General features: G+C 37.6%; 1 protein-coding gene across 5 annotated transcripts in view; it reads right to left on the reverse strand.

Moving 5' to 3' along the window:
• TRPC6 (transient receptor potential cation channel subfamily C member 6) overlaps positions 1-25,751 on the reverse strand; it is a 116,494-nt gene that overhangs the window by 35,729 nt on the left and 55,014 nt on the right. For all 5 annotated transcript variants that reach the window (XM_079930596.1, XM_079930598.1, XM_079930597.1 and 2 more), the window contains one exon: positions 12,995-13,769. In XM_079930596.1, coding sequence (XP_079786722.1) covers positions 12,995-13,769 — 775 coding nt within the window. The remainder of the gene's footprint in view (positions 1-12,994; positions 13,770-25,751) is intronic.

The raw sequence follows: 25,751 nt of genomic DNA on the forward strand, positions 1-25,751 counted from the left end.
CTCTAGGAAGGAAATAAAAGACAAGAAAAAGACCTATAAAAACAAACTCAAAACAATTAAGAAAATGGTAATAGAAACATACATATCAAATATTACCTTAAATGTAAATGGATTAAAGGCTCCAACCAAAAGACACAGACTGGCTGAATGGATACAAAAACAAGACCTGCATATATGCAGTCTACAAGAGACCCACTTCAGATCTAGGGACACATACAGACTGAAAGTGAGGGGATGGAAAAAGATATTCCATGCAAATGGAAATCAAAAGCAAGTTGGAGTAGCAAGATTCATATCAGAAAAACTGACTCTAAAATAAAGACTATTTTAAGAGACAAGGAAGGACACTACATAATGATCAAGAGATCAATCCAAGAAGAAGATATAACAATTGTAAATATTTATTCATCCAACATAGGAACACCTCAATACATAAGGGAAATGCTAACAACCATAAAAGGGGAAATCAATACAACCAAAAGGGGAAATCAACAGTAAGACAATAATAGTAGTGGACTTTAACATCCCACTTACACCAACAGACAGATCAACCCAAATGAAAATAAATAAGGAAACACAAGTTTTTTTTATTTTGTTTTTTTTTTCTTTTTGCTGTACGCGGGCCTCTCACTGTTGTGGCCTCTCCTGTTGCGGAGCACAGGCTCCAGACGCGCAGGCCCAGCGGCCATGGCTCACGGGCGCAGCCGCTCTGTGGCATGTGGGATCTTCCCGGACTGGGGCACGAACCCATGTCTCCTGCATCAGCAGGCGGACTCTCAACCACTGTGCCACCAGGGAAGCCCAAGGAAACACAAGTTTTAAATGACACATTAAACCCACAGCCAACATCATTCTCAATGGTGAAAAACTGAAACCATTTCCACTAAGATCAGGAAAAAGACAAGGGTGCCCACTATCACTGCTATTATTCAACATAGTTTTGGAAGCTTTAGCCACAACAATCAGAGAAGAAAAAGAAATAAAAGGAATCCAAATCAGAAAAGAAGTAAAACTGTCACTGTTTGCAGATGACATGATACTATACATAGAGAATCCTGAAGATGCTATCAGAAAACTACTAGAGCTAATCAATGAATTTGTTAAAGTAGCAGGATACAAAATTAATGCACAGAAATCTCTTGCATACCTATACACTAACAACAAAAAAATCAGAAAGAGAAATTAAGGAAACACTCCCATTTACCATTGCAACAACAAAAAAATTAAAATATCTAGGAATGAACCTACCTAAGGAGGCAAAAGACCTGTATGCAGAAAACTATAAGACACTGATGAAAGAAATCAAAGATGATACAAACAGATGGAGAGATATACCATGTTCTTGGATTGGAAGAGTCAACATTGTGAAAATGACTATACTACCCGAAGCAATCAACAAATTCAATACAATCCCTATCAAACAACCAATGGCATTTTTCACAGAACTACAACAAGAAATTTTACAATTTGTATGGAAACAGAAAAGACCCTGAAGAGCCAAAGCAATCTTGAGAAAGAAAAATGGAGCTGGAGGAATCAGGCTCCCTGACTTCAGACTATACTACAAAGCTACAGTAATCAAGACATTATGGTACTGTCACCAAAACAGAAATATAGATCAGTGGAACAGGATAGAAAGCCCATAGATAAACCCATGCACTTATGGTCACCTTACCTTTGACAAAGGAGGCAAGAATAAACAATGGAGAAAAGACAGCCTCTTCAATAAGTGATGCTGGGAAAACTGGACAGCTACATGTAAAAGAATGAAATTAGAACACTTCCTAACACCATACACAAAAATAAACTCAAAATGGATTAAAGACCTAAATGTAAGGCAAGACACTATAAAACTCTTAGAGAAAAACATAGGCATAACACTCTATGACATAAATCACAGCAAGATCCTGTTTGATGCACTTCCTAGAGTAATGGAAATAAAACCAAAAATAAACAAATGGGACCTAATGAAACCTAAAAGCTATTGCACAGCAAAGGAAACCATAAACAAGATGAAAAGACAACCCTCAGAATGCGAGAAAATACTTTCAAATGAAGTAACTGACAAAGGATTAATCTTCAAAATATACAAGCAGCTCATGCAGTTCAATATCAAAAAAACACACAACCCAATCCAAAAATAGGCAGAAAACCTAAATAGACATTTCTCCAAAGAAGACATACAGATGGACAACAAACTCATGAAATGATGCTCAACATCACTAATCATTAGAGAAATGCAAATCAAAACTACAATGAGATATCACCTCACACCAGTCAGAATGGCCATCATCAAAAAATCTGGAAACAATAAATGCTGGAGAGGGTGTGGAGAAAAGGGAACCCTCTTGCACTGTTGGTGGGAATGTAAATTGATACAGCCACTATGGGAACCGTATGGAGGTTCCTTAAGAAACTAAAAATAGAACTAACATATGACCCAGCAATCCCACTACTGGGCATATACCCTGAGAAAACCATAATTCAAAAAGTGTCATGTACCACAATGTTCACTGCAGCACTATTTACAATAGCCAGGACATGGAAACAACCTAAGTGTCCATTGACAAATGAATGGATAAAGAAGATGTGACACATATATACAACGGAATATTACTCAGCCATAAAAAGAAACAAAATTGAGTTATTTGTAATGAGGTGGGTGGACCTAGAGTCTGTCATACAGAGTGAAGTAAGTCAGAAAAAGAAAAACAAATACCATATGTTAATGCGTATATATGGAATCTTAAAAAAAACGGTACTGATGAAACTAGTGGCAGGGCAGGAATAAAGACACAAACGTAGAGAACAGACTTGAGAACACGGTCAGGGGGAAGGGGAAGCTGGGATGAAGTGAGAGAGTAGTATTGACATATATACACTACCAAAAGTAAAATGGACGGTTCGGGGTAAACTGCTGCTTAGCACAGGGAGATCAGCTCGGTGTTTTGTGACGACCTAGAGTGATGGGATAGGGAGGGTGGTAGGGAGTCTCCAGCAGGAGAGGATATGGGGATATATGTATACATATAGCTGATTTACTTTGTTGTACAGCAGAAACTAACACAACATTGTAAAGCAATTATACTCCAATAAAGATGTTAAAAAAAAAAAAGATTCCTTGCAGGGATCAAGAGAGAAAGATGTTGGAGGAATATAAGAGGCTCTGGATGTGAATCAATAGGTAATATTTGCGGAGCGGCTAAATGGAAAACAGCTTCAACCTGGGTATTTGCAAAGCACCTTCCTGGGCTCCTCCCCGTAAATCATGCCAAGTTGCACTTTGCTAACTGTAGGTTCAAACAGATTCTATAAAAGAAAATTAATAAAACAAATTCTGTCTTAACTGAGAATGGCTCAAACTACTTCTAAACAGGTATCTGGTCAGATAGTATAAATAAGGTCACAAGGAAACAGCTCTACCCCTGTCATGAAATAGTCAATTAAGGTCATGGGGAAGAACTTTGAGGTGTGGAAGCATCAATACATATGCTGTCCATGCCCACTATTCCATATTATAGTGGTTAGGAGCTTGGGCTTTTAAGGCTAGATATACCTGTAATCAAATCCCAGCTCTTCTGTTTTTTAGCCATGTGATCTTAGGTAGCTTCAAATCACTCTATGAGGTAGGTGTTATTATTATTTTCACTTTACAGATGAGAAAACTAAGGTTTAGTGAGAGTAATTGTTAAAGAAATCACACATTGCAAAGCACATAGCAAGCATTTGATAAAACATAATTATTTTATTTATATCATCAAAGGCAAGATCTGAAAACAGGCCATTTCTTGACATTTGTAAGTACCTATGGAGTTTAATGCATCTAGGCTTTCTTGTTTATAGTGCTCAATTCTAGATGTATCTTTAGTCCTTTTGGAGATAAAAATGTAAGACTCAAAACCAGTACTCTCTCGAATTCCAAAAAAGCTCAGGTGAAATTAGATATTTCAAAGGAGGGTATGACCCTTCAAGTGTAGAGTAACATTTTTAGTAGAAACCACATGGACTGAAAAAGTAAAGTACAGGAGCTCTGTGCTGTTTCATATCTTGACTTAAAAAATTGTTTCCAATTCACTGCTAATTCTCAAGACATATTCCAAGCAAAAACAAAACAAAACAAAAACCAACAATTAAAAAATAAAATAAAGAATAAGACTGCTTTTAGAATTGCATGTTTTTTTTACCTTGGGAATCCATTTACAAATATTTTCATATTTTAAGTTTTCTCAAATTGAAATGTAAACTCACTTAAAATGAGATGTTGGCAGTTCATTAGCCAGACACAGCACTGTGATTTTGGTTTTTTGAAAAAGTGAAGCTGACGGTTGATTTAATTCGGCCTTTGGCTCACACACCCACACCATACATTAATAAATTAGAAGTGGGTGCTTGCCTATTAACCTTTGAGTTATAAAGAGATGACTGATAGTGGGTTAATAGAACAGAGTTTAGAGATTAATAGACATGAAATACCCTGTTAAAAGCACCCTGTCAAAGGGTCATCTTAGTTGGATTTTACATAGTAGAAGATATGTTATGGTGTGTAATTTTAATGTCTGGATCTATACATAGAATAACATTTGCTTTATAGAAATCAAGAGAGTGGGGGAAAATGCATGCCTTAATTCTCACTAATCATCCCTGTGGGCTTTGGAGAAGAGCAGACCTGGATTTGAAACTAGGTGCAAACACTTACTAGCTGCATGACTTTGGGCAAATTACTTAATCCCTTAAAGCCTCAAAATTCTCATGTGTAAAACAGGGGTAATGTAAGTACCTACTTCCTAGGGTTACTATGAAGATTATGTGAGATAACAAATGCCACTTCCAGGCCCAGGGTTGGGATGAATCAATGGCAATTGTTATTGTTGTTGTTTTCATCATTTCATAAACAATATCCAAGTAGTCTCAGTACCTAGGCACAAAATTGTGCTAAAAAATAATAAAGCCATTATGGGATTCCTGGGGGTAAAAGATATTTCCACATACTGAGGTATGGGTAAGTCATTCTAGCTTATACATGAGTTAACTTGAATTTTATGCCAACTAAAATTGCCTGTTTGTGGCCTGTCAAACATACATTTTACACCTGCTTTAATTATTAAGTAAAGGGCACATTGACCAGAAGTAAAGAATATCCATGTTAAAAGTAACGATTAAATGCCTCTCTTCCTGGGAGGCCAATGCTGGTTCTCCTTCGATGATAAGACTCCCTTTCCAGGTGCCAAGGCCATACTGACTTGCTGTGTACATGTTAATCTGTTTTGTTTTGTTTTTTCAAACCTTGAAGGAACATATCCCTGACTTGTTTAATGTTCTTTGTTCTGACAAGATATAAAACTGTGCTGAAAACCATGCTTTTTCAGGTCAGTTCCTCAGAGTTATCTGAGAGGCTGTCTTCCAGGATATAGTCCTCAAATAAAACTCTTTTCTATTCCTATTGTAGATTGTTTATGGATTATTTTCATCAACATTGGGTATCACTTGAATGTACTGAAAATAAAATGATTATTCATTCATTCATTCTTTCAACAAATGTTCTACAAATGTTCAGCAAGCAATCAGCAACTAGTGCTGTGATAGATACAGCAGTCTTACTAAGATGGGAGTTTGGTAAAATGAGATTATGTTCCTAAAGAGTAAAGAAAGTACAGAGTATCATTATCTATCTAGTGATCGAGTTAACCAGTCCTGCTTCTTGGGACCATAAGTAACTCTTAAGACTTTTCAGAATAATTGTCACTCAATGGCACATTGATCATTGAACCCTGTCACAGCTGATGTGAGGATGATTAACAAGCATTTTTACAGCACCTAATATGTGGGGTTGTGAGGGACAAAAAAGGTAATCAGACACTACTCTAAAGAAAAAGTAAAAAGAGATGAGATACATTTTCAAACAAGAATTGAAGACAGACATTTTCCTAGGTTTGTCAGACGCTATTTGCTTTTATTTTGATTTTTGCCACAGCAGTGGATACTTATTTAACTTAATAGAGTGTTTGATAAACAGGTTTTATCCTTTCCTTCGCATAGAAATTCTCAGGTCCCATTGAAGCCAGGAAGATTGAAGAGCAGCAATGAAGGTAAACAGGTGCTTCAGGGGCTGAGGTCTCTCAGGGTATACACTGTTGCACGTAACTTCCATCCCTAACTGTTGACTTGCCTTAGATCTAAAATTTTGCCAGAATGGATTTTTCCTGCCCATCTATTTAACTGATCGGAAATTCAAAGGCAAGAACAAACAGACTCATACACTTAACTGCATTTGTTCATGTATCTGTCTCTCTTGAATAGAATCAAATATCCTTCAGAACAAAGACTGTATCTTACTCACCTTTGAGTTTCCAGAACAGTGGGTGGCACACAGCAGGTAACCAAAACTTTTGTTGTGTCATATAAAGAAAGGAGCATGACTGGGTATAAAACATACCTGTGTTTGAATTTTTGCTCTGCTACTTAACAACTATGATCTTGAAAGGCTACTTTATTTTCTGGCCTTTTGATAATTTCTCCTAATTATGGAGAACTTAAACGCTGCTATATCATAAAGTTAGAGTGTAAATCACTTAGAATGATTCATGAAGCTCAACAATGGTCCATTTCCTCCTTCCCCTTTGGTCTGGATCCCTGCCCTGTGCTTCTGTAGGCTATTTAGCATGCAAGTGACACCTTTGTCACCCTGCTAAGGTCTGATAACAGTCACACTGCCTTTCTGCTAACAAAAACTGCTTTTCAACTCAGTCAGTTTCTTAGAGGGTATTTCTTTTTCAAAAATGCCAGGAATTTTTGAACATTTTGAACGCCAGAACATAGCAACAGTTTAAAAATGGACACAGCAGAGTGTCTTCCCTTTCCTCAAAGTCAGTGGCAGAGGCATCTGGAGGGCCATGTGCCTGTTTAGATACACACCCCGCAGGAAGACATGAAGGATCTGGAAAAGCTTCAGAAAAGTTACTTATCTAGAATGACAGGGAAGAGGGCAAACTCTGATGTATAGAGGGGGTAATTTTAGGGTAATTAAAGGAAATCCTTTTTATTACCACAAACAACCTAAAATATAAATATATTCAAAAAAGGGTTTAGAGACATAAGTCATAGGTACATATTGATATACTAAAAGGAAGTTCTGAATTTGGGAGAATGAATTTGCTGAAAAAGCACCCCTGGTACTGATCTCCTTGTCTTTATGATAATTCTTAGTCTTGAGTCAAGGAGAAAAACCAGGAGTTATGCTCTGCTTCACCAGGATCAAAAACAGTCAAAATTCTGTGTGTGTTTTTTTAATCGATTTGGTGTTTGTTGCCAAAATTAGGTTTAGCCCCAGTTTTAAGTTTAAGGTGGCTGAGGTCTCTTGCTACCAAAGCAAAAACTTATTTATAAAAATTCAGTACAGGGCTCCCCTGGTGGCGCAATGGTTGAGAATCCGCCTGCCAATGCAGAGGACACGGGTTCAAGCCCTGTCTCGGGAAGATCCCACATGCCGCGGAGCAACTAAGTCCGTGCGCCACAACCACTTGCCTGCACTCTAGAGCCCGTGAGCCACAACTACTGAACCCACGAGCTACAACTACTGAAGCCCACACGCCTAGAGCCCGTGCTCTACAAAAGAAGCCTCTGCAATGAGAAGCCCGCGCACCACAACAAAGAGTAGCCCCTGCTCGCCGCAACTAGAGGAAGCCCGCGCACAGCAACGAAGACCCAACACAGCCAAAAATAAATAAACAAATAAATTTATTAAAAAAAAATTCAGTATAAAAATTAAACTTGAATGGGTGAAAACTTTTAAATCTGGTTTCTCCCTCATTCACTTTGAAGACCTGAAATCCCTCAGACCTATGGGTTTTCTTCTTATTCCTGTGGTTCCATCTAATTGTTAGATTTCTCTGCTGTGCTCTGGTTGTCACCCCCACACGGAGCCAGCTCCAGACCTGATGATACGGGTAATGAGTGCAATTTGTTCGGTTTAGAAGATTCAAGGTGCAAGACTACAATTGCCTGAGGAATTCAGTAGCAACCACTCTGGCCTCTTTTGTTAAAGGACTATGGGTTAATTATGGAAAAGGAGAATTTAGGAGGAGCTTAAAGAAGCTATATATTGGAGTTTACAAAATCTTTGTGAAAGTTCTCATTCTCTAACTCTCATAAAATAGATTAGTTGCCTTCAAACAGAGATATGTTTTTTTGTTTTTGTTGTTTGTTTGTTTTTTTGCGGTACGCAGGCCCCTCACTGTTGTGGCCTCTCCTGTTGCGGAGCACAGGCTCCGGACGCACAGGCTCAGTGGCCATGGCTCACGGGTCCAGCCGCTCCGCGGCATGTGGGATCTTCCCGGACCGGGGCACGAACCCGTGTCGCCTGCATTGGCAGGCGGACTCTCAACCACTGCGCCACCAGGGAAGCCCCAAACAGAGATATGTGAAGACTTTCCAAGCGGCCAGAGAACACTGATAGTTTTAAGGGAATACATTTCCAGATCTTCAACTTTCCTAAAACTGATTTCCTTGAAAATAGATCTTTCACCCCTTTACAAAATAATTCCCCACTCTCACTCACCCATGTAGCAAACAATGGAGAATTCCCCTTTAATAATTAACCCAAGTACCATAGACCTGAGGGGCTTCCTGTATTTTCCTGCCCTAATACACATTCCTGTTGAAGATGAAGTTTAATGATAGAAATACAACATGCTGGTTCATGTTGGGATGTTCTAAATTTAGATGTATGGTGCAGTGTAGTGATAGGAACAATGATAATTTTTGCTTAATGTACTTTGCCTCTTCATTCTTCAACAACTGTCAAAGAATGCATCCTTCTTGAATAAGAGGATGGCAAAGAAGGTATCAGTAGGAAATACTGAATACAAAAATCACTTCATGTACTTAAATGTGATTCTTTTAAATTATTAATACTCAGCTTTTGGATGTATTATTAGCTTAAAGGAAAGACATCTCAAATGGGCAAGGCAGAAAACGTTAGGAGGATGATTCCTTTTAATGTGATTTGGAATGGTTTCCAGGACTCAAAATTTTCATAGGATATTGGCTAAAACACATGGATAAAACTTTTATGTGATTTTTTTCAGATTCATTGTGGATAATTCAGTAAGGCAGTTATCAAATCACATCAAGAAATAGTTATTCCAACTACAGTCAGCTCTTTTAATTTTATTACATAAAATAATTTATATTTAATTTTATTAATTTATATATCCTATTAACAAAAACTAAAGTAATATGATAGCTGACAAATCAAGTTATTTTAGCAGGCTATAACTTTTTCTTTCACTAAATACATAACAAAAGTATGGACACGATTAATCCCATTAAAAATTCATTTCCAATAAGACCTGTGTCATATATTTAAAATTTACTTTTCAAAATTTGTACATATTTGTTATTTTGAAAAATTATATTCAACTTATGTAGTTTTGATCAAATATACTGCTAATATGTGTTATATAATATATATCATATATATATAATATATATGTAATTGGGTGATCTATAAAGGACTATACACAATAAAAAGCTATTACATCAGAAATCATATTTGTGGAGGAAATTGGACTGAAAATACAAGCTCAAGGAGCAAAGGAAAGATGTAGCTATTCTGAATGTTAAAAAGGAGGTTGTTTACTTATTTTTAAAATAGGTGATGTTATGCATAAAATCACAGCACTTAAAGGCCCCTAGATACATCTGAAGAAGCACTAAGAGTTCTATTTTTAAATGTCAATATTTACACTATGCAGAAATTATATCTTTTAAAAATATTTAAACTTAAAAATAAAAATATTTAGATGCCAATTTTAAAATGTGCACATGAGCACAGAATTTTTCAAATGTCTTTCAGGTGAAAAAGAAGCAAAAGAATTTGAAGACCATGAGCAGAAAGGATTGCCTGTGGCCAGTACAATCTCTCAGGTCCCTGTGAGGCATCCCAGGCCTCAGGTGGTCCAGACTCTGCAATCTTTGTTCCCTGAGACTCTAAGGGACTTGACTACTAAAAATACAAATAGAAGGATATGTGCTGGCGTGTTTGCAGTATCAGTGTTTATTTCTTGGTGGCAAAATAGAAATGATTTTTAAACTTTTCTTCATTTTTATATTATTATTTTCTAACATGACCATATACTCTGAACAAAGCAGAGGTTAGGAGCACCCATCCTCTGAGCAGTTGAAAACCTGCATGTAACTTTCCAGTTGACCCTCGGTATCCACAGTTCCACATTCATGGATTCAACCAACCTGGGATTGTGTAGTACTGTAGTCTATATTTAGTGAAAATAATCCACATATAAGTGAACCCGCACTCTTCAAACCCATTTTGTTCAAGGATCAACTGTATCCTTTTAAAGTAAGAAAAGAGAAGCTACTTTTGAAGAGTAGAGCAGCAGACTTAGCAAGAAATCTCACCAGAGACACCAATCTCTTTAGCCCTGTCAGGTCCCATCCTGTTGTAAACTGAGGCTGGGCTGCTGGGAAAAGGTTTAGCATCACAACACCGTGGATGGTGGTGGATGGAGGATGTGTTTTCCCTGAGTTTACACACAAAGGCAATGGCAGCTCATCCTCGTAGGAGGCTGTTCTTGCCTCTGTGGACCCAACTAGGCTGGAGAATGAAATATTTGTTTTAGAGTGTTCTGTCTGGTGAGAAAGAAAACCTTGTGCTTTTTTATTTTGTATCTGCCAAAGACTTTTTAAAAAAAGTCAAGAACTGGCCTTTTTCCTTGTGTAATACAAGAACTTTTGGAGTCAAATTTCTAATTAGAAAAACTGCTGATTGTCGAGCTCTAGGATATACTTTTAAAAACATTTTTCTGAACTGCTATCCTCTTTTAACAGTAAACTAATGTAATATTTGCGAAGAATTTTTAAAAGATATTAGGGATAAAATACTATTAAAGAGATATGTGTTTTCAGAGAGATTTGTTTTTTCTTTGCCTTCAAACCTTCACAGAGGCAGGGCATTAAGCAGACAGTAAGCCTGAGTAGAGGCTCTAGGTAGCTGCTAAAGAGAGTGGAACTACACAGAGAAAGTATGAATGGAGGGAAAGTGCCTGATCCATGTACCTTGCACCACCTGAGCAGAAACAATGTGTGGTGAACAAATAAAGGAACGTCCAGATCCTTAAATCCTCTTAATCCTAAAGGGGCTCTTACATTATGCAATGCATTTAGGGACAGTGAAAAATTCACATTCTGGTTAGATGTGATTCTTCTCACCTTTGGCCCACCTGCCCGCCCCCTCACTCTACAAGGTCATGCCTTATATTATAGTTCCTACACACAGGTCTTTCCTCTCCTATTAGATTACAAACTAATTGAGGGCAGGATTACTGACTGAATTGTCTTTGTGTTCGTGCTACATCTCCATCCTCCCTTCTCAACTCTCCCCAGTACAATATTTGGTACAAACATGGGCTCAAAAGATGTAAGCAAGTGAACGAATGAATTAAGAATGTAATATTCTTCTGTGGTCTAGAGAAGTGTGTAAACAAAGATACAATTGCAGAAACAGAGATGTTGAAACCTAAGCAGTGAAATTTCAAAAAAATTAAATACAAATTTTAAAATAATATTAATCAGATTTTGAAGAAACTTCTCTAATTGAAGATTGCATAGCTCTCTGACTCACTGAGTCATGGGAGTAAAGTGAGAAGTAGGAAAGACTGAGACAGGATTGTAAGCGATCATTTGCTTGTCCTGTACCCTCAGCTGCCAGGTAGCTAAAGGAAAAGCAGCATCCTCCATCCTGGGGGCCATTGAAAGGTTCCAGTCACCATTTACCTCCCCCTCCCTGCCTGGATGGATAGGACCCAAGGATAGATGGACACATGACATACCATGCTGGGTTTAACAGTGTTCCTTCAATGACAGAGGCACCAAGAAACTGCACAGGAGAGACCCCCAAAGTGTGGAATGTAGAGACATGCTTTCTCATAGCATAGAGAACAGAGAAAATAAAACCAATATTTATCTTTGTGTAATACTGTATTTGATGAATCAGGCCTGATTCCAAGCAGTGTATAGCTGAGTAATGGAGAAAACCTCACCCTAAATAACAGTAATGTACAGCAGAACGTGATGAACACTGTAAGACAGGTCAGATAACCTGTGGAGGGAATTTAAAGGTGTATGTGTGTAGGTGTGTGACCTTAGACTAGGAATCTGAACTTTCACCCTTTCCAGATGTAGCACAAACCATGGGGAAAATGGCAGCATCTGATATGGTATCTCTCCACTTACCTTTTATTCAGAGACTGCTCCAACTTCCCTCGAAGCGACTACTTCTTCCATATCTACAAGCTTTTGTTTTGGATGTTACTTTGGCCTAAAATATCTTCTCCCTCATTCTCTGCCTTCCAAAATGCTACTCATTCTGCCATATACAGCTGAAACACCATTTTACATGTAACTTCCCCGACACCTAATGTGAATTAAATACTGCTTTCTCTGAACCGCTATAGCACACAGCTTATAGCCCTACCTAGTAGTTTCATTTCTCTTTATACCATATTTATGCATGCATGCATCTGTCTCTCAAGTCAAACTACAACTTCCTTTATCATATTCATCTTTCTGACCTCAACAGCAGCTATCACCATGCTCTGAATATAGAAACAGTGTTTTACAGGAGACAGAATCTGGGTTTTAGAGATCAGCATCCATGGATTCTGATCCCAGCTCTGTCATTTTACCAGTTGTGGATCTTGGGCCTTACTTAACCTTTCTATGCCTCCATTTCTGCATCTGAAAAGGAACTAAGATCTTCTCAAGGTTGTGATAAGAATTAGACATAATAAATGCAAAATGTCTAGTGTATAGTAGATCATCTCCAAATGGCAGTGATCACTACTTTTACTCTATATAATAATGATCTTGTTGGCAAAAAAAACATGTAAAATTGCCTACTGTCTACGATACCTATCAGGGTGTGAGTACCTAGTGGAAGCTTGTAAATATACCTTGACTTCGACTCTTAAAGACCTACCTTGAACTCTTTCTCAATGTTGGCCAGCACTGCCAGCTCATTGCTAAGCTCTAAAGCTGTCATGACTGGATCTTCACTAGACAATGACAGGTAAGCTGGGCTTGCCAGGCCTTTGTAGGCATTAATTCTAGATCTGGAATGGCTGAAGGAGTCATGCTTCTGTTTCTGGTTGCATTCGCTGCACTTGCAGAAATAGTCATGAGGCCGTTCAATCCGAGCACCCTTCCGCAAGAGGGTGTGCACAATTTCATATTCCTGGCAGTGGGCGGCCAGAACGATTGGAGTCACATCATGGGAGAACCGTGTTCCGTCTTCATCATAGGCATAAAAATCATCTTGCTGGAGTTCAGACTGACTGGGGCTGGTTGCTAACCGCTTGCCTTCAGCAAAAGCTGGATGACTGAGAATGGCTTCCACAATCCGAACATAACCTTTACTAATAGCTAAAAGTAAGGCATCCCCAACACGAGACAGATTTTCTTTCTTGAGAAGAAGTTCTGTAATTTCCAGATGTTCATTGGCCACCGCCAGCTGCAGGGCATTCTGGCCCATGTAATCCACACAGTTAACATTGAGTGAGAGGCATTCTTCTAACATCTTCCTTACCACTGGGATGTTGCCATATTCAGCTGCATCTAAAAAGCGTTCCTCCTCAATAGACAGGTTTGTTGAGTGATCATTAAACATGTATGCTGGTCCTCGGTTAGCTAACCTTCTCCCCTTCTCACGGAGAACTGTCTGCCGCCGGTGGGTCAGTCTATTGTCGGTGCCCCGGCTGTAATAAAATAGAAAGATTGTGAACAAATCATATTAAGAGCATCTTAGTGTGTAAAATGACCTACCATTCATCTAATGCAATCCTCAAGTATATTAGATGTTGTCTCATCATCTCTAGACCAGCTATAATACAAATGAAGATGCATTTATTTGTTAATGGATTCCAAGAAGTCCTCTTTTTAGAAAGCCAAGCACTTTGCAGATTTTGACATTTTAATTTGGGGTGGAGATTCTGGCAATTCCCATAGTCTCTCTGTGCCATGCACACAGAGATTAATGTGTGTTTTTCAATCGCAGATATTATAGATATAAGAAAGACCCAAAATGTCACCGTTATGACATAGAGTGTAAAAATATAAAAAATAAGTAGGAAAATAGCAAATCCATTCAAGTCAACATATATTTATTGAGTCCCTCCTATGCCAGGGCCAGGCATTATATAAGGTCTGGAAAAAAGCAATGGTAAAAAAAAAAAAAAAGAAACCTTTCTGTCCTTAAAAATCTTGTAGTTCAAAGGGAGAAATGGGCAATTAGCACATTACCTTGTTATCAGCTGTTTAATTGTCATGATAAACTTATAGCAGGGGCATCTAACCTACCTTCTGGGAGAAAGTGACATGCTGAAAATGGAAGGATAGCAGGAGTCAGGTGACAGTGTGTTTGGGGAGAGTGTGATGAGGTCAGGTATAGGTAGAGAGCTTTCTCCAGCAGAGGGATCAACTGCCACAGCATAGGTTTCATTAACAAGGACAATTAATGGATTGGACTCTGGTAGGCATTGTTCTAAAAATCACTGGTAACTTGAGAAAGTTGTGATCCAGGTGGTAAGTGGGAAGGAATGAGTCTGTGATGGAGACCGTGGTCAAAGAGGAGGCCAGCCTTCAATGTCAGCTTTCGTTCTGTGATAAGAAACAGTGATTCCTCCTCTGATCGAAATGCTACAATGAGGATTTTTTTCCCTAGTGATTCATAACTTTATGTCTTAAGGTGTTTTTGAGTTTGAAGGGCTGAAGCTTTGTCACTATCACTAACTGGAAACCCAAAAAGGACAAGTTCCTGCAGAATACAGAAGAGCCAGGTTAAAGGGGAGCCTGAAAAGAAGAAGAAAGGTGTGATTGATGATTAACGTCATAGATGCTTCTTCTCTTTATAAATGTTCTAAAAGCCATCCCTCTTCAAAGACTGTCACAAACTTCCCCATATAAAGAGAATTTAAATAGATCCAAAGACCCCATAAGCCATCTTCCCCTCCGATGTGGCCAGGCTAAGAGAAACTAATTTTCTTTCCATACTAACCCTTATGCATCTTTATACCAAAGCTCCAGGCAATGTTGACAATGGCAGTGTGATGCCCAAAGAAGTTAGCAAAATGTCAGCAACTTAGAAATAGATTGTGGCTCTCCAAGGAGCTTCAAGAGTCTGCTGCCATATTCACAAAACTTTTTCATAGACTTTCGTTCAGCAGTGAACCCTTTAGCCAGCCATGGCCTCTTCAAAACTAACCAGGCTGATGTTTTACTGACAACTACGTAATTTTTTTAAAAATGACATTAAGGGCCATAGCCAAACATATGCTATAATACTAGTAATTTTTAAGATAGATCTTTAGATAATGTGTCCATAGCTTTTATTAAGTAATAAGAGAATGATTTATATATCTATTTTGCTTTCTATAGCTATTGTTTTGTTTCCGATTCCATTTTAAATTGTACCCAAGTTATGCATGTGCGTGTTTACAGACTCTAAAAGCTTGTTACAAAAAACAGCAGTCCCTTATTCTTCACCTTCTCCATATCCTGATCCCCCGAGGAAATACATTTCAACTATTTTAGCTGGTTATTTTATAATTTAAATCCTTACATCCATATAACTTCATAACATTGCTATTTCTTGCTTTTTCAGATTTGGTATTATCTACAGACTTCCCATTATGAAAGTTGAGTATTTAGTTCACTTTCACAATCTCCCACCTTACCTTCACATCCTTCTCTCTCTCTCTCTCATACACACACACACACACACACACACACACACACACACACACACACACACATGCTTCATGGTCCCTTATCATTCCAGTATAGTTATATCATAACTTTTGTTAGGTAACTATTTACATTATGACAATGCAGGTGCTAGCTATAGCTATGACAAGTAGTATATACTATACTGTGGTGTCTTTTCTGGTACAGCTTCCCTGTGTCCTGCAACCCAGTCTTTAAAAATCATCTTTCTGTATTCATATGCTTAATGTTCTACGTATTTATGAAATTCAACAAAATTAATCTCCTTCAGTATAAATCTTCTTTTAATACATTCAACATACTATGTGTTTTTTTTCAATTTTAGCTTCTTGAAGAATCTCCCTGTCACCTTCTGATCTGCTCATCTGGACCAGTTGCTATCACCAGTTGGTGAATATTTGTTGTCTTTGAATCTTCCTTTTAGCATCATTCCAAGGATTCTGTTTGCTTTGCTCTTGTGTTGGGTTCCTTACTGTCTGTATCCCAGATCTTCCTCTTTTTTAGTTTACTCCCTGGAGGATGGAGTACATCCTCCAGGAGCTGACTGAGAAAGCAGGCATAGGAAATAAATTTCTTGAAATGTTGCATGTCTAAAAATGACTTTGTCTTACCTCCAAACTTAATTGGTAGCTTGGCTGGGTAGAGAATTCTAGGATGACAATAATTTTGAAAGTCTGGTTCTGTTAGAGTCTAGTTTTTGTTAGTTGTTATCAAGGAGTATGATTCTAGAAATTCTCTTTCTCTCTGGTGCCCTACAGTTACATGATCTTTGTTATTGAAGGGAATCTCTTTTCCTCTATAGTTCTAGGCACTCAGTAAAACTTTTAATGTGGAAAAACATGTCCTTCTTTTCTGAAGAATATTTTTGATTTATTTCTCTGATAGTTTTGATTCTTGCTTACAGTGTTCCTTGTTTCTGGAACTCCTTTGTTTTGGATGTTGGACATTCTGGAATATCCTTTTACTTTTTTATCTTTTCTCTTCTATTTTCCAATGGTTTATCTTTTTGCATTGTACTCTGAAATATTTCTTCAACTTTATCCTCTAATATCTTTTGAAAATTTTTTTCTGCTATTACATTTTTAATTTTTAAGAACATCTTTTATTCTTCAAATGTTTCTGTTTATAAGATCTTTTCTGCTTTCAAAGACACAGTATCTTATCTAATTCTGGGGACATCAGTGATAAAAACTCTAACACAGATCAGAACACTTCAGAGAATTTATTCCTAAGTCACTTTTCTTATGTTTGTTTTTATATTTTATATTTTTATGTTTGTTTAATACTTTATATTAAAGTTATTCCTCAGGGCTTCCCTGGTGGCGCAGTGGTTGAGAGTCCGCCTGCCGATGCAGGGGACACGGGTTCGTGCCCCAGTCTGGGAAGATCCCACCTGCCGTGGAGCGGCTGAGCCCGTGAGCCATGGCCTCTGAGCCTGCGCGTCCGAAGCCTGTGCTCTGCAACGGGAGAGGCCACAACAGTGAGAGGCCCGTGTATTGCAAAAAAAAAAAAGTTTTTCCTCAAATAACTAGTGATCCTTAGGAGATATTCTTTTCCATTTAAAAAAATAAATATTATTTCTAATGTCTTTACAAAGAGCATGTAATTTTTTCCTACAAGAATCAGCCAGCGTCTAATGTTGATTTTGGCAAAAGGTGACTCTTGACATAGAAGCGAGTTTCTAGAAGAGCAGCATTATTTCTGAGTTAACAGGATGGATGAAGTGAAAGAGATAAGAAGTCACCAAGATTTGTTGCATGAGCAACCATCCATCATTTCCTTCTGAAATTCTGAAACTTCTTCCTTTTTTCAGTCACTTTTCTGACTTCTAATAACCTCGTTAGCCTTTCACTTCCTCTCTTGTCTTCTGTATAAATTACTTTCCATACTTTCTGTTGTAGACAAGAGGAAGTTCAAAGATTAGAGGGAGGGGACATATCTGTTGAACATGGTTAATGCTTTGAAAATGAAAACCTGTAAAATTAAAGGAGAAAAGAGCTAGGATCAGGGGATTTATAAAAGTGAGATGAAAGTACTGGTAGCACAAGAAAGGTTTTTGTGTAACTAAAAAAAGAGGACACAAAATAATGCCAAGTACCAAAAGACAAAGGATCAAGCCTCTTTTTTGTTCTTTTTTCCCCCATAAGATTGAGAGAAATAATTATACCAGCCTAATTTACAGGATTACTTCTAGGGTCAATTGAAATTATGAATGTGGAAAGCACTTAAATTTGGATTTCATCATTTTTACAGCCATAGGAATATGCGTTTATATGAAGAAGGATTTTTCATATAAAAATTTTCATATAATTTTTCAGCTGTCATTCAATTAGAAAACCCACGAAAAGCCAAGGACTGTGATGGTAATTGATGTAAGTGGTTTTTGTCTTTTTATAGAAAGAAAAATTATGATTAGCAACTTTACTCATATTTCAATTTTTTTTTGTTGTTTTTTTTTTTTTTTTTTTTTTTGGTACACGGGCCTCTCACTGTTGTGGCCTCTCCAGTTGTGGAGCACAGGTTCCGGACGCGCAGGCTCAGTGGCCATGGCTCATGGGCCCAGCCGCTCCGCGGCATGAGGGATCCTCCCGGACTGGGGCACGAACCCGTGTCCCCTGCATCAGCAGGCGGACTCTCAACCACTGCGCCACCAAGGAAGCCCCTCATATCTCAATTTTTAACCTAGTTTCCAAAGTTTTATTTGTTCATATAACACCTCTAAATTTACATTGAGGTAGAATAAGACTGAGTTGTGACATTTTTTAATTCTAAACTTTTAAAATAATGATTTATGATTTTAATGTTATTAATTTGAATAATAGCAAGTTCTATACTGGCAAGGCACTAATCCTAAGGATATATCCTATTTCCTTCTAAACTATTATGCTTTCATACCTATAACTTCCATCCTTTTGAAGAACAGGAAAGACATTTCCAGGGAAAATGTTTTCTTCAGTTTCAAATCTTTTCCTGTCTCTATCACAAATTTTAATCATTTGCAGTTACATAAATTTCAGATATGTTTTTATTAAAAGGCCTGGATCATCATCATCTCTTTAGCACTCTGTCAATGAGAAAGCCAGATAAAGAATGTTTACAGAGGTGTTTAAGATTGTTTTAGGAAGAAAACTCTTAAATGTACAATGAAGGCAGTACTCCTTGCATGGGTAGTGAGATAAAGGGAAAGTGCTTGCACGTTGACAAAATGCATCCATTACTGTCTCCTTATCATTCCCAACTGCAGTCTAAAGAAGCAACAAAAGGCTTCATGTATAGTATTTTGTCATAAGTGGTGCTGCTTAATCCTTGTTGAAACGCAAAAGCAAAATGTGTAAAACAGCTTTTTAAATGACAAACATTTGAAGCCTTTCAAGAAAGATACTAGATGTTGCCAGATTATAGAATGGATTTTATAAGGCTATATTATAGAATTGTACATTAATTGCAAGTGTAACCTAGAAAAATTGTCTACTAGAAAGAGGAACAATAGCCCAAAGCACTATGTCAACAAAAGACACATTTTCGTTCCAGTTAAAGGGCACACTTTTGCAAAGTGGGCTCTTCTATTTAAGAAAAATATTTATTAAGATTGTTTTCTTCATCCTTTTAGTTATATTTAGCATGGCTGAATGTTCAGTAACCTACATATTCATGACTGTATTTTTGTAATTTGCTTTATCACAGTACATAAATACCAGTTCTAGGAAGAATGTATCTAGCCACTGCCCCCATGGTACTCAAATATTGATTAGGTCATGAAAACAAGTTTTTACATACCTCATTTTCCTTATTCTTTTTGCTGGCAGAATAGTGCCTGTTGCCCCAGATAGTGAGAGGTGGAATAATCCATCTCTACTGAAAGTGCCAGCAATGTGAATTAGCTTTTGAGTCAAATGGACTGTGTGCTTGAGGCCAGAGCATGTGCAGTAATTTCCTCTACATCCTGTTCAAATATGATGCACTTTTATCAAATAGAACTGCTTCTATACAAACTAAGCTCTATATTAAGTATCCAGCTTCACTTTTATTTTTTGCTTCAAAAATCCTTGAAATATTTAAATAAAGCACAATTCTACTAAAGCAGAAGTGTTGAAACATAAATGGCATGTAACTATTCCAGGCAGCATGGAAGAGCCACAGGAGTAGACTTTTAGATGTATCCTAGGAAGGTGAAAATTAAGAAAATTCTAGAATGTATATTTTATTACATGCACAATTATCCATGGGAAAAATTACATGCACAATTATCCATGGGAAAAATTAGACGTAGATATTTAGAGATTAACAACAAACACAACTAGCAATTTTGCATACTACTTTAGGAGGATAAATGATAAAAGTAATTTTATTCTAATTTTATAACAATGAGATTGTTTTTACTCTACTTAATCTCTAGCCACACATTCCTGGTCCTTCCTCTGGGGTTGAGGGAGCAATACACAATCAGAGTGGTTTTCCTTTTTCCCACGAGAGCAAGGACTACTTTGTCTTATTCACCACTGGATTCCCAGCACTTAGTAGAAAGGCACACTGCAAGTGCTCTGTACATAACTTCAAATGCATGAGTCCCTCTTGTCAAAGGAATAAAAATCAAAGACTGGGCTTCCCTGGTGGCACAGTGGTTGAGAGTCCGCCTGCCAATGCAAGGGACACGGGTTCATGCCCCGGTCTGGGAAAATCCCACATGCCACGGAGCGGCTGGGCCCGTGAGCCATGGCCTCTGAGCCTGCGCGTCCGGAGCCTGTGCTCTGCAACGGGAAAGGCCACAACAGTGAGAGGCCCACATACCGCAAAAAAAAAAAAAAAAAAATCAAAGCCTGTTTGCCCTCTATTAAGCCAATAGCAAATCACCACGACATACAACCCTACAAAAAAAAAAAAAAAAGGAACACAACATGAAGGTTTAACCACAATGTGTCCTGGAGTACATATAATAGTTTGCATTCATTTCAAATAAGCATCAAGCTCAATAGCGAATGAAGAAAATTGAAAGGCATATTTTTTAAATGGCATCCTTGTGACTTGTCTTTGATCCAGAAGTGGAGATTTTCTTGTCCTTAAAGGTAAAACTAATATTCTCTCACCTCTATTGCTCTGTCTATCCTTGACACTGCGCATAGAGCATAACCACCCACCTTCACACCCATCTTCACAATGCATTACCAAATCCCTTTAACCTCCAGATATTTTTCAAAGTAACAGTTCTTTATTTTGATTCAGTTAGCTTCGATTTTCCCCATGGACTCCCCTCATTTCATCAAATACTAACGTTCTATTTGATTAGTCACACTACATAACAACACTGCCTTATTACTTTGAGAAGCAAAATGATAGAAACCTGAACTGTCTGTCGCTTTCAGTTGGGAACCAGCAAAAGTGTGACTGAAAAATGTCTTGTGCATGTTATATATTTTTGTTTGTTTATTTTTATCACCAGTTGGCATCTCACTTGTACAAAGTAGAAACCAAACTATATGAGAAAATGAAAACATGAGTAAATAATGGAACAGTTATAGAAACTTTACTTTTTGTAAAACAACTAAGTCTGAAATGTCATTGTTTCTTTTCAGCCTTCAGCTTGTGGTTTATTTCATGTGTCATGTCATCCTTCTTTGAAATGCTCTTTTGTAGATCTCTGGGCACATGCATTTATTTTGATCTATTTTGACAGAGTACTCTTGGAAATATAAAAAAGTTTATGTCTAATACAAGCAAGATATACCCCAATTATCTCATCAAAGAAACAGGTTTAAACCTTTTGCTTCTATTATCAACAGCCATCATAGTCCTGTGTATTATACAAGCATATTATCCTGTTCAACAATAACTTCTGTATAAGACAGATTCCAGGCAGAAAAAAGACAAAATACCTAAATTAGGCAATCTGACAACTTTAATGAAGAGACTCTAGGAATGTGTTGGCAGAAGTTTGTGAAATCCAGCATGGTGCCCTACAGTACCCGGTCTAGGACAGTGTAGGCTTCAGCCTGAAGGGGCAAAAGGAAGAAGAAGTTACAAGCAGTTAACAGGGTAACTGTAAGGCAAGGGCCACTTGACAGCATTTCTGACCTTTGGTTGAGGGTAACAGCCAACCCACCAGGAGAGAGCCAGTGGAATTGATACCCTGACCTCACTCTCCTGCCCTCTGATATGATGGAGGGGCTCTCCCATGGGCTGTACCCAACCCAAGGGCTGGGGACAAAGGAGCCCACTGATACCGTCTACACAGTCTGCATTGATGCCAACCTGCCAGGCAGAGGAGAGTGTGCAAAGGGTGGAGAATGGACCATGAGAGCGAAGCCAACAACACCCAACACATACTCTCTAGGTGAATTTGACTTTGCCATGATTATATCCTTCAGAAATCACTGACGAAAACATATGCATAGAGAAAATTATGTGTTTAATCTTTTATTATGAGTCACTGATGCATCATCAGTTCTCACCTTTCTGAGCTTAATTTTCCCTCTATAATCTATCTGTCAGGAAAGATACCCACATTCAATTTCAGGCAGTCCATTATTTTAAAAAATGAGCCTTTAACCAAGAATCATCCATCCAATTTAGGCTTAGGAGGAACAACTCTGATTCTGAGGATGAGAAAATGGGTAATGTGATACAGAAACATTCAGAATTGTTTAGATTGTGTGTTCAGCACAGGCTGAAGCTGCTGACTGCTGGAGATAACAGTGCTAGACTGCAATAATAGATCTGGAACATGCTCTCAATCTCTACCTCCAGGGCTAGATCCAACCACTCATAATGTGGGTTTAAGTCTATATGCACCTGGAATGTATAAGAGAGTACAACTATAGAGAAAGATGACTAAAGGATGCAGCACATAGTTTAATTTATTTAGAAAACAAAATTATGGAATGCCTTTCTTTGCTGCTGATTCAGCACAATTTTAGATACCACTATCGCACCTCACATCCACCATCAGGATCTTAACAGATCACTCACTCATCAGTTCAAATATTTGCACTTCCAGGCACTATGCTAGGCACATGGAGGACACAGCAAGGAAAGACACTTAAGGCATGGCAGAAAAAAGAGAAAAGTAAACAGAAGATTAGAGGGTGATGCATGTTATTAAAGAAAAGGTATGATGTGCCATATAAATGAATAACAAGGAGTTTTCAACTCAACCTGTTGGTCAGGGAAAGCCTTCTGAAGACATTTCCCTTCTTGTAAGAAAGAAGGAAAAGTTAGCAGAAGGGATGGAAGAGGAGAAAAACACTCCAGGCAAAGAGAACCATACTTGTTTGTATAAGTCAGTAGTCTAGAGAAAATGGAAAGATGTCCATTATGGTGGGAATGTACAGGAGTTCCCTCCCCCAAGGGACTTCTTATTCCCGGCTCAGGTTAACTGAAAATTGAGGGCTCAGGGTTTAGAAGCTGAGGTCTGGGTTCCATTGTTGACCTCAGTTCAACACATAGCATTTATACCTTAGGGCAGAAAGGTGAAAATTTAGGTAACTCCCAACCAGCTAAGGATTCCATTTTAGGAGATTCAAGCTTCAGAACTCAACTATTGGGTCTCCAGCTCAAGGGGTTTTGTTCTGAGGCATTTGGAGCTTACATAATTCAAGTTCACAAGTTTAGGAAAATTAAGAACAAATTTATGGTTCCTGAGAACTGAGTCTTTAGGGATCTGGACTTGAGGCAACTCTGGGGAGCTATGCCAAATACTGGGAAGAACATTGCTTTGAAGAAAGAAGAACTTTGTTGGGAATCTGGACTCTGTCATTTACTAGCTATATCATCTCTCTGAGCATCAGATTCCTTAGCTATTAAATGGGTGGATGGGGGGTGGGGAATAGTAGTTACTTTGCAGGGTTACTATGAAATTGGTGACTCATGACATTCAGCTTAAGGCAGTTCGACGCCTCATCTCTTATGGACTTCAAACCCTTCTTAACTATAATTGTTCAAAGCTTTCCAGTTTGAAGATGTTCTGTTTAATAAACAAGGTGGAAGGTAAGCAGTCATTAAATGGCTTTCCTTTCCCCAATGCAATCTCTTAAATTTGTACCATGTGCCTAAAATAACAGATTGACCGTTCCTTGTTTTTCTCCTTGCTCTGTATGTAAACATGGCTAACAAGCCATTTTCATTGCCTGAGTTTTTTTTTGTTTAATCTTTAAAATATTCTGTACTTCATTCTTGCTCACACTGTTCTTAAACTATGTTCTATTCTTTTATCTTCATCCCTTGATTGTGTATTTCCCTTACACTTCTCGTATACATGAGCTCTTTTTTTTTTTTTTAAGATTTTTTTGATGTGGACCATTTTTAAAGTCTTTATTGAATTCGTACAATATTGCTTCTGTTTTACGTTTTGGTTTTTTGGCTGTGAGGCATATGGGATCTTAGTTCCCCAACCAGGGATCGAACCCTCACCCCCTGCATTGGAAGGTGAAGTCTTAACCACTGGGCTGCCAGGGAAGTCCCCCTTACATGGGCTCTTAAAACCCAAATCCGTCTTCAATTTCTAGTGCCAAGCACAAGCCAGGCACAAAATGTCTATGCATCTACAAGTGAATGAATAAGTAATAGAAAGAAAAAAGGATGAAAAGAAAAATTAATGGAGAGCATTCTGTTTTGTCACATTTTTAGGAGTTTCCCAACCCATTTTATTCCAAATCAAGAACTTATGTTTTACTATACAATTAGAATATCATTTATCATCAATGATCAAATGTATAACAACCATACTACACAAGCTTCCTGTGCTGTCAGAGAGTCAAATTTTGAAAAGTGTATCCTTTATTTACCAAGTAAGGGTGACTCTTCATAATGTCCCTGCATTATTCAGGCAGTTGAGGGGAAGGTAGACAGACTACTCTGTAGGTGTAACCACATCTGCTTCACTTCCTACAAAATGACAGTGTATTCATTTAGGATTTCTCCTACCCAGAAGGATGTAATCTAATTAACAACACATCAGGTTTTAGCTCATGAATCTGTGGGATAAAATAATTTTATGTCTGAATATTAGAATGGTCACAAGGCTAAATCAACCAATTTTTATATACTCACTTGATACAGCTAAGATCTTCCAATAATCCACAATGCTCTCTTTTAAATAGGCTGGTTCCTTTGAAATATAGGGCAAAGTGTTATAAATCATCATAAATAGTAAATGTTGCCTCAATGACTTTCAAAACTAATCTATATAACTTTGTCCTTTATACCATTCCTAGTACAGCAACGTCAGACTTTGTAAAGCTACACATTTTTTTCCTCATCCTGTGACCAAATTAGTAAATTTTCATCAAATGCTTCAGATTCACAGTGGTTTAAAGCACAAATGCTTGAGTAACCCAACATGGATTCAGGTTCTGATGTGCCCATTTTTTGACTCCCTGGCTTCCTCCAAAATAAGGATAATAATGACCCTATTTCACAGGATTTGTGGGAGGATTATAATAATGTATGTATTTTATTTGGAAATATCAGTTATAGCCGTTGCATAATACTAAGTGCTCTGCAAGTCTTAAGGAAGCTTAACAATCTTATGTAGTTTGTACTTATTATTCTCATTGAGGTAAAGATAATGTAAAGCATTTACTACTTGATAATAATAAGTGCTCAATAAATAGTCTTAATTTTTATTACTATTCTACTGTATTTTAAAATAATTTTTACTTGTAATAAATTCAAATATACTTGTCCACCCTCAGTGAGAATGAAACATGGCAACTTGCTAGAGTTTGATTTTGAGCATGCCAATTGTGTCAAGTAAAGTTGTAAGTTCACTATATAGTTACTATAATTTTTCTAGCTTTATAAATAAAATTTTATAAAATTTATATAAATAAAATTAAAACACATGTGCAATGTTGGTAGGAATGTAAATTGGTGCAGCTGCTATGGAAAACAGTATGGAAGTTCCTCAAAAAATTAAAAATAGAACTACCATATGATTCAGTAATCCCATTTGGGTATGTATT

This window comes from Stenella coeruleoalba (genome assembly GCF_951394435.1).
Source record: "Stenella coeruleoalba genome assembly, chromosome: 8".
In the NCBI taxonomy this organism is placed as follows: domain Eukaryota; kingdom Metazoa; phylum Chordata; class Mammalia; order Artiodactyla; family Delphinidae; genus Stenella; species Stenella coeruleoalba.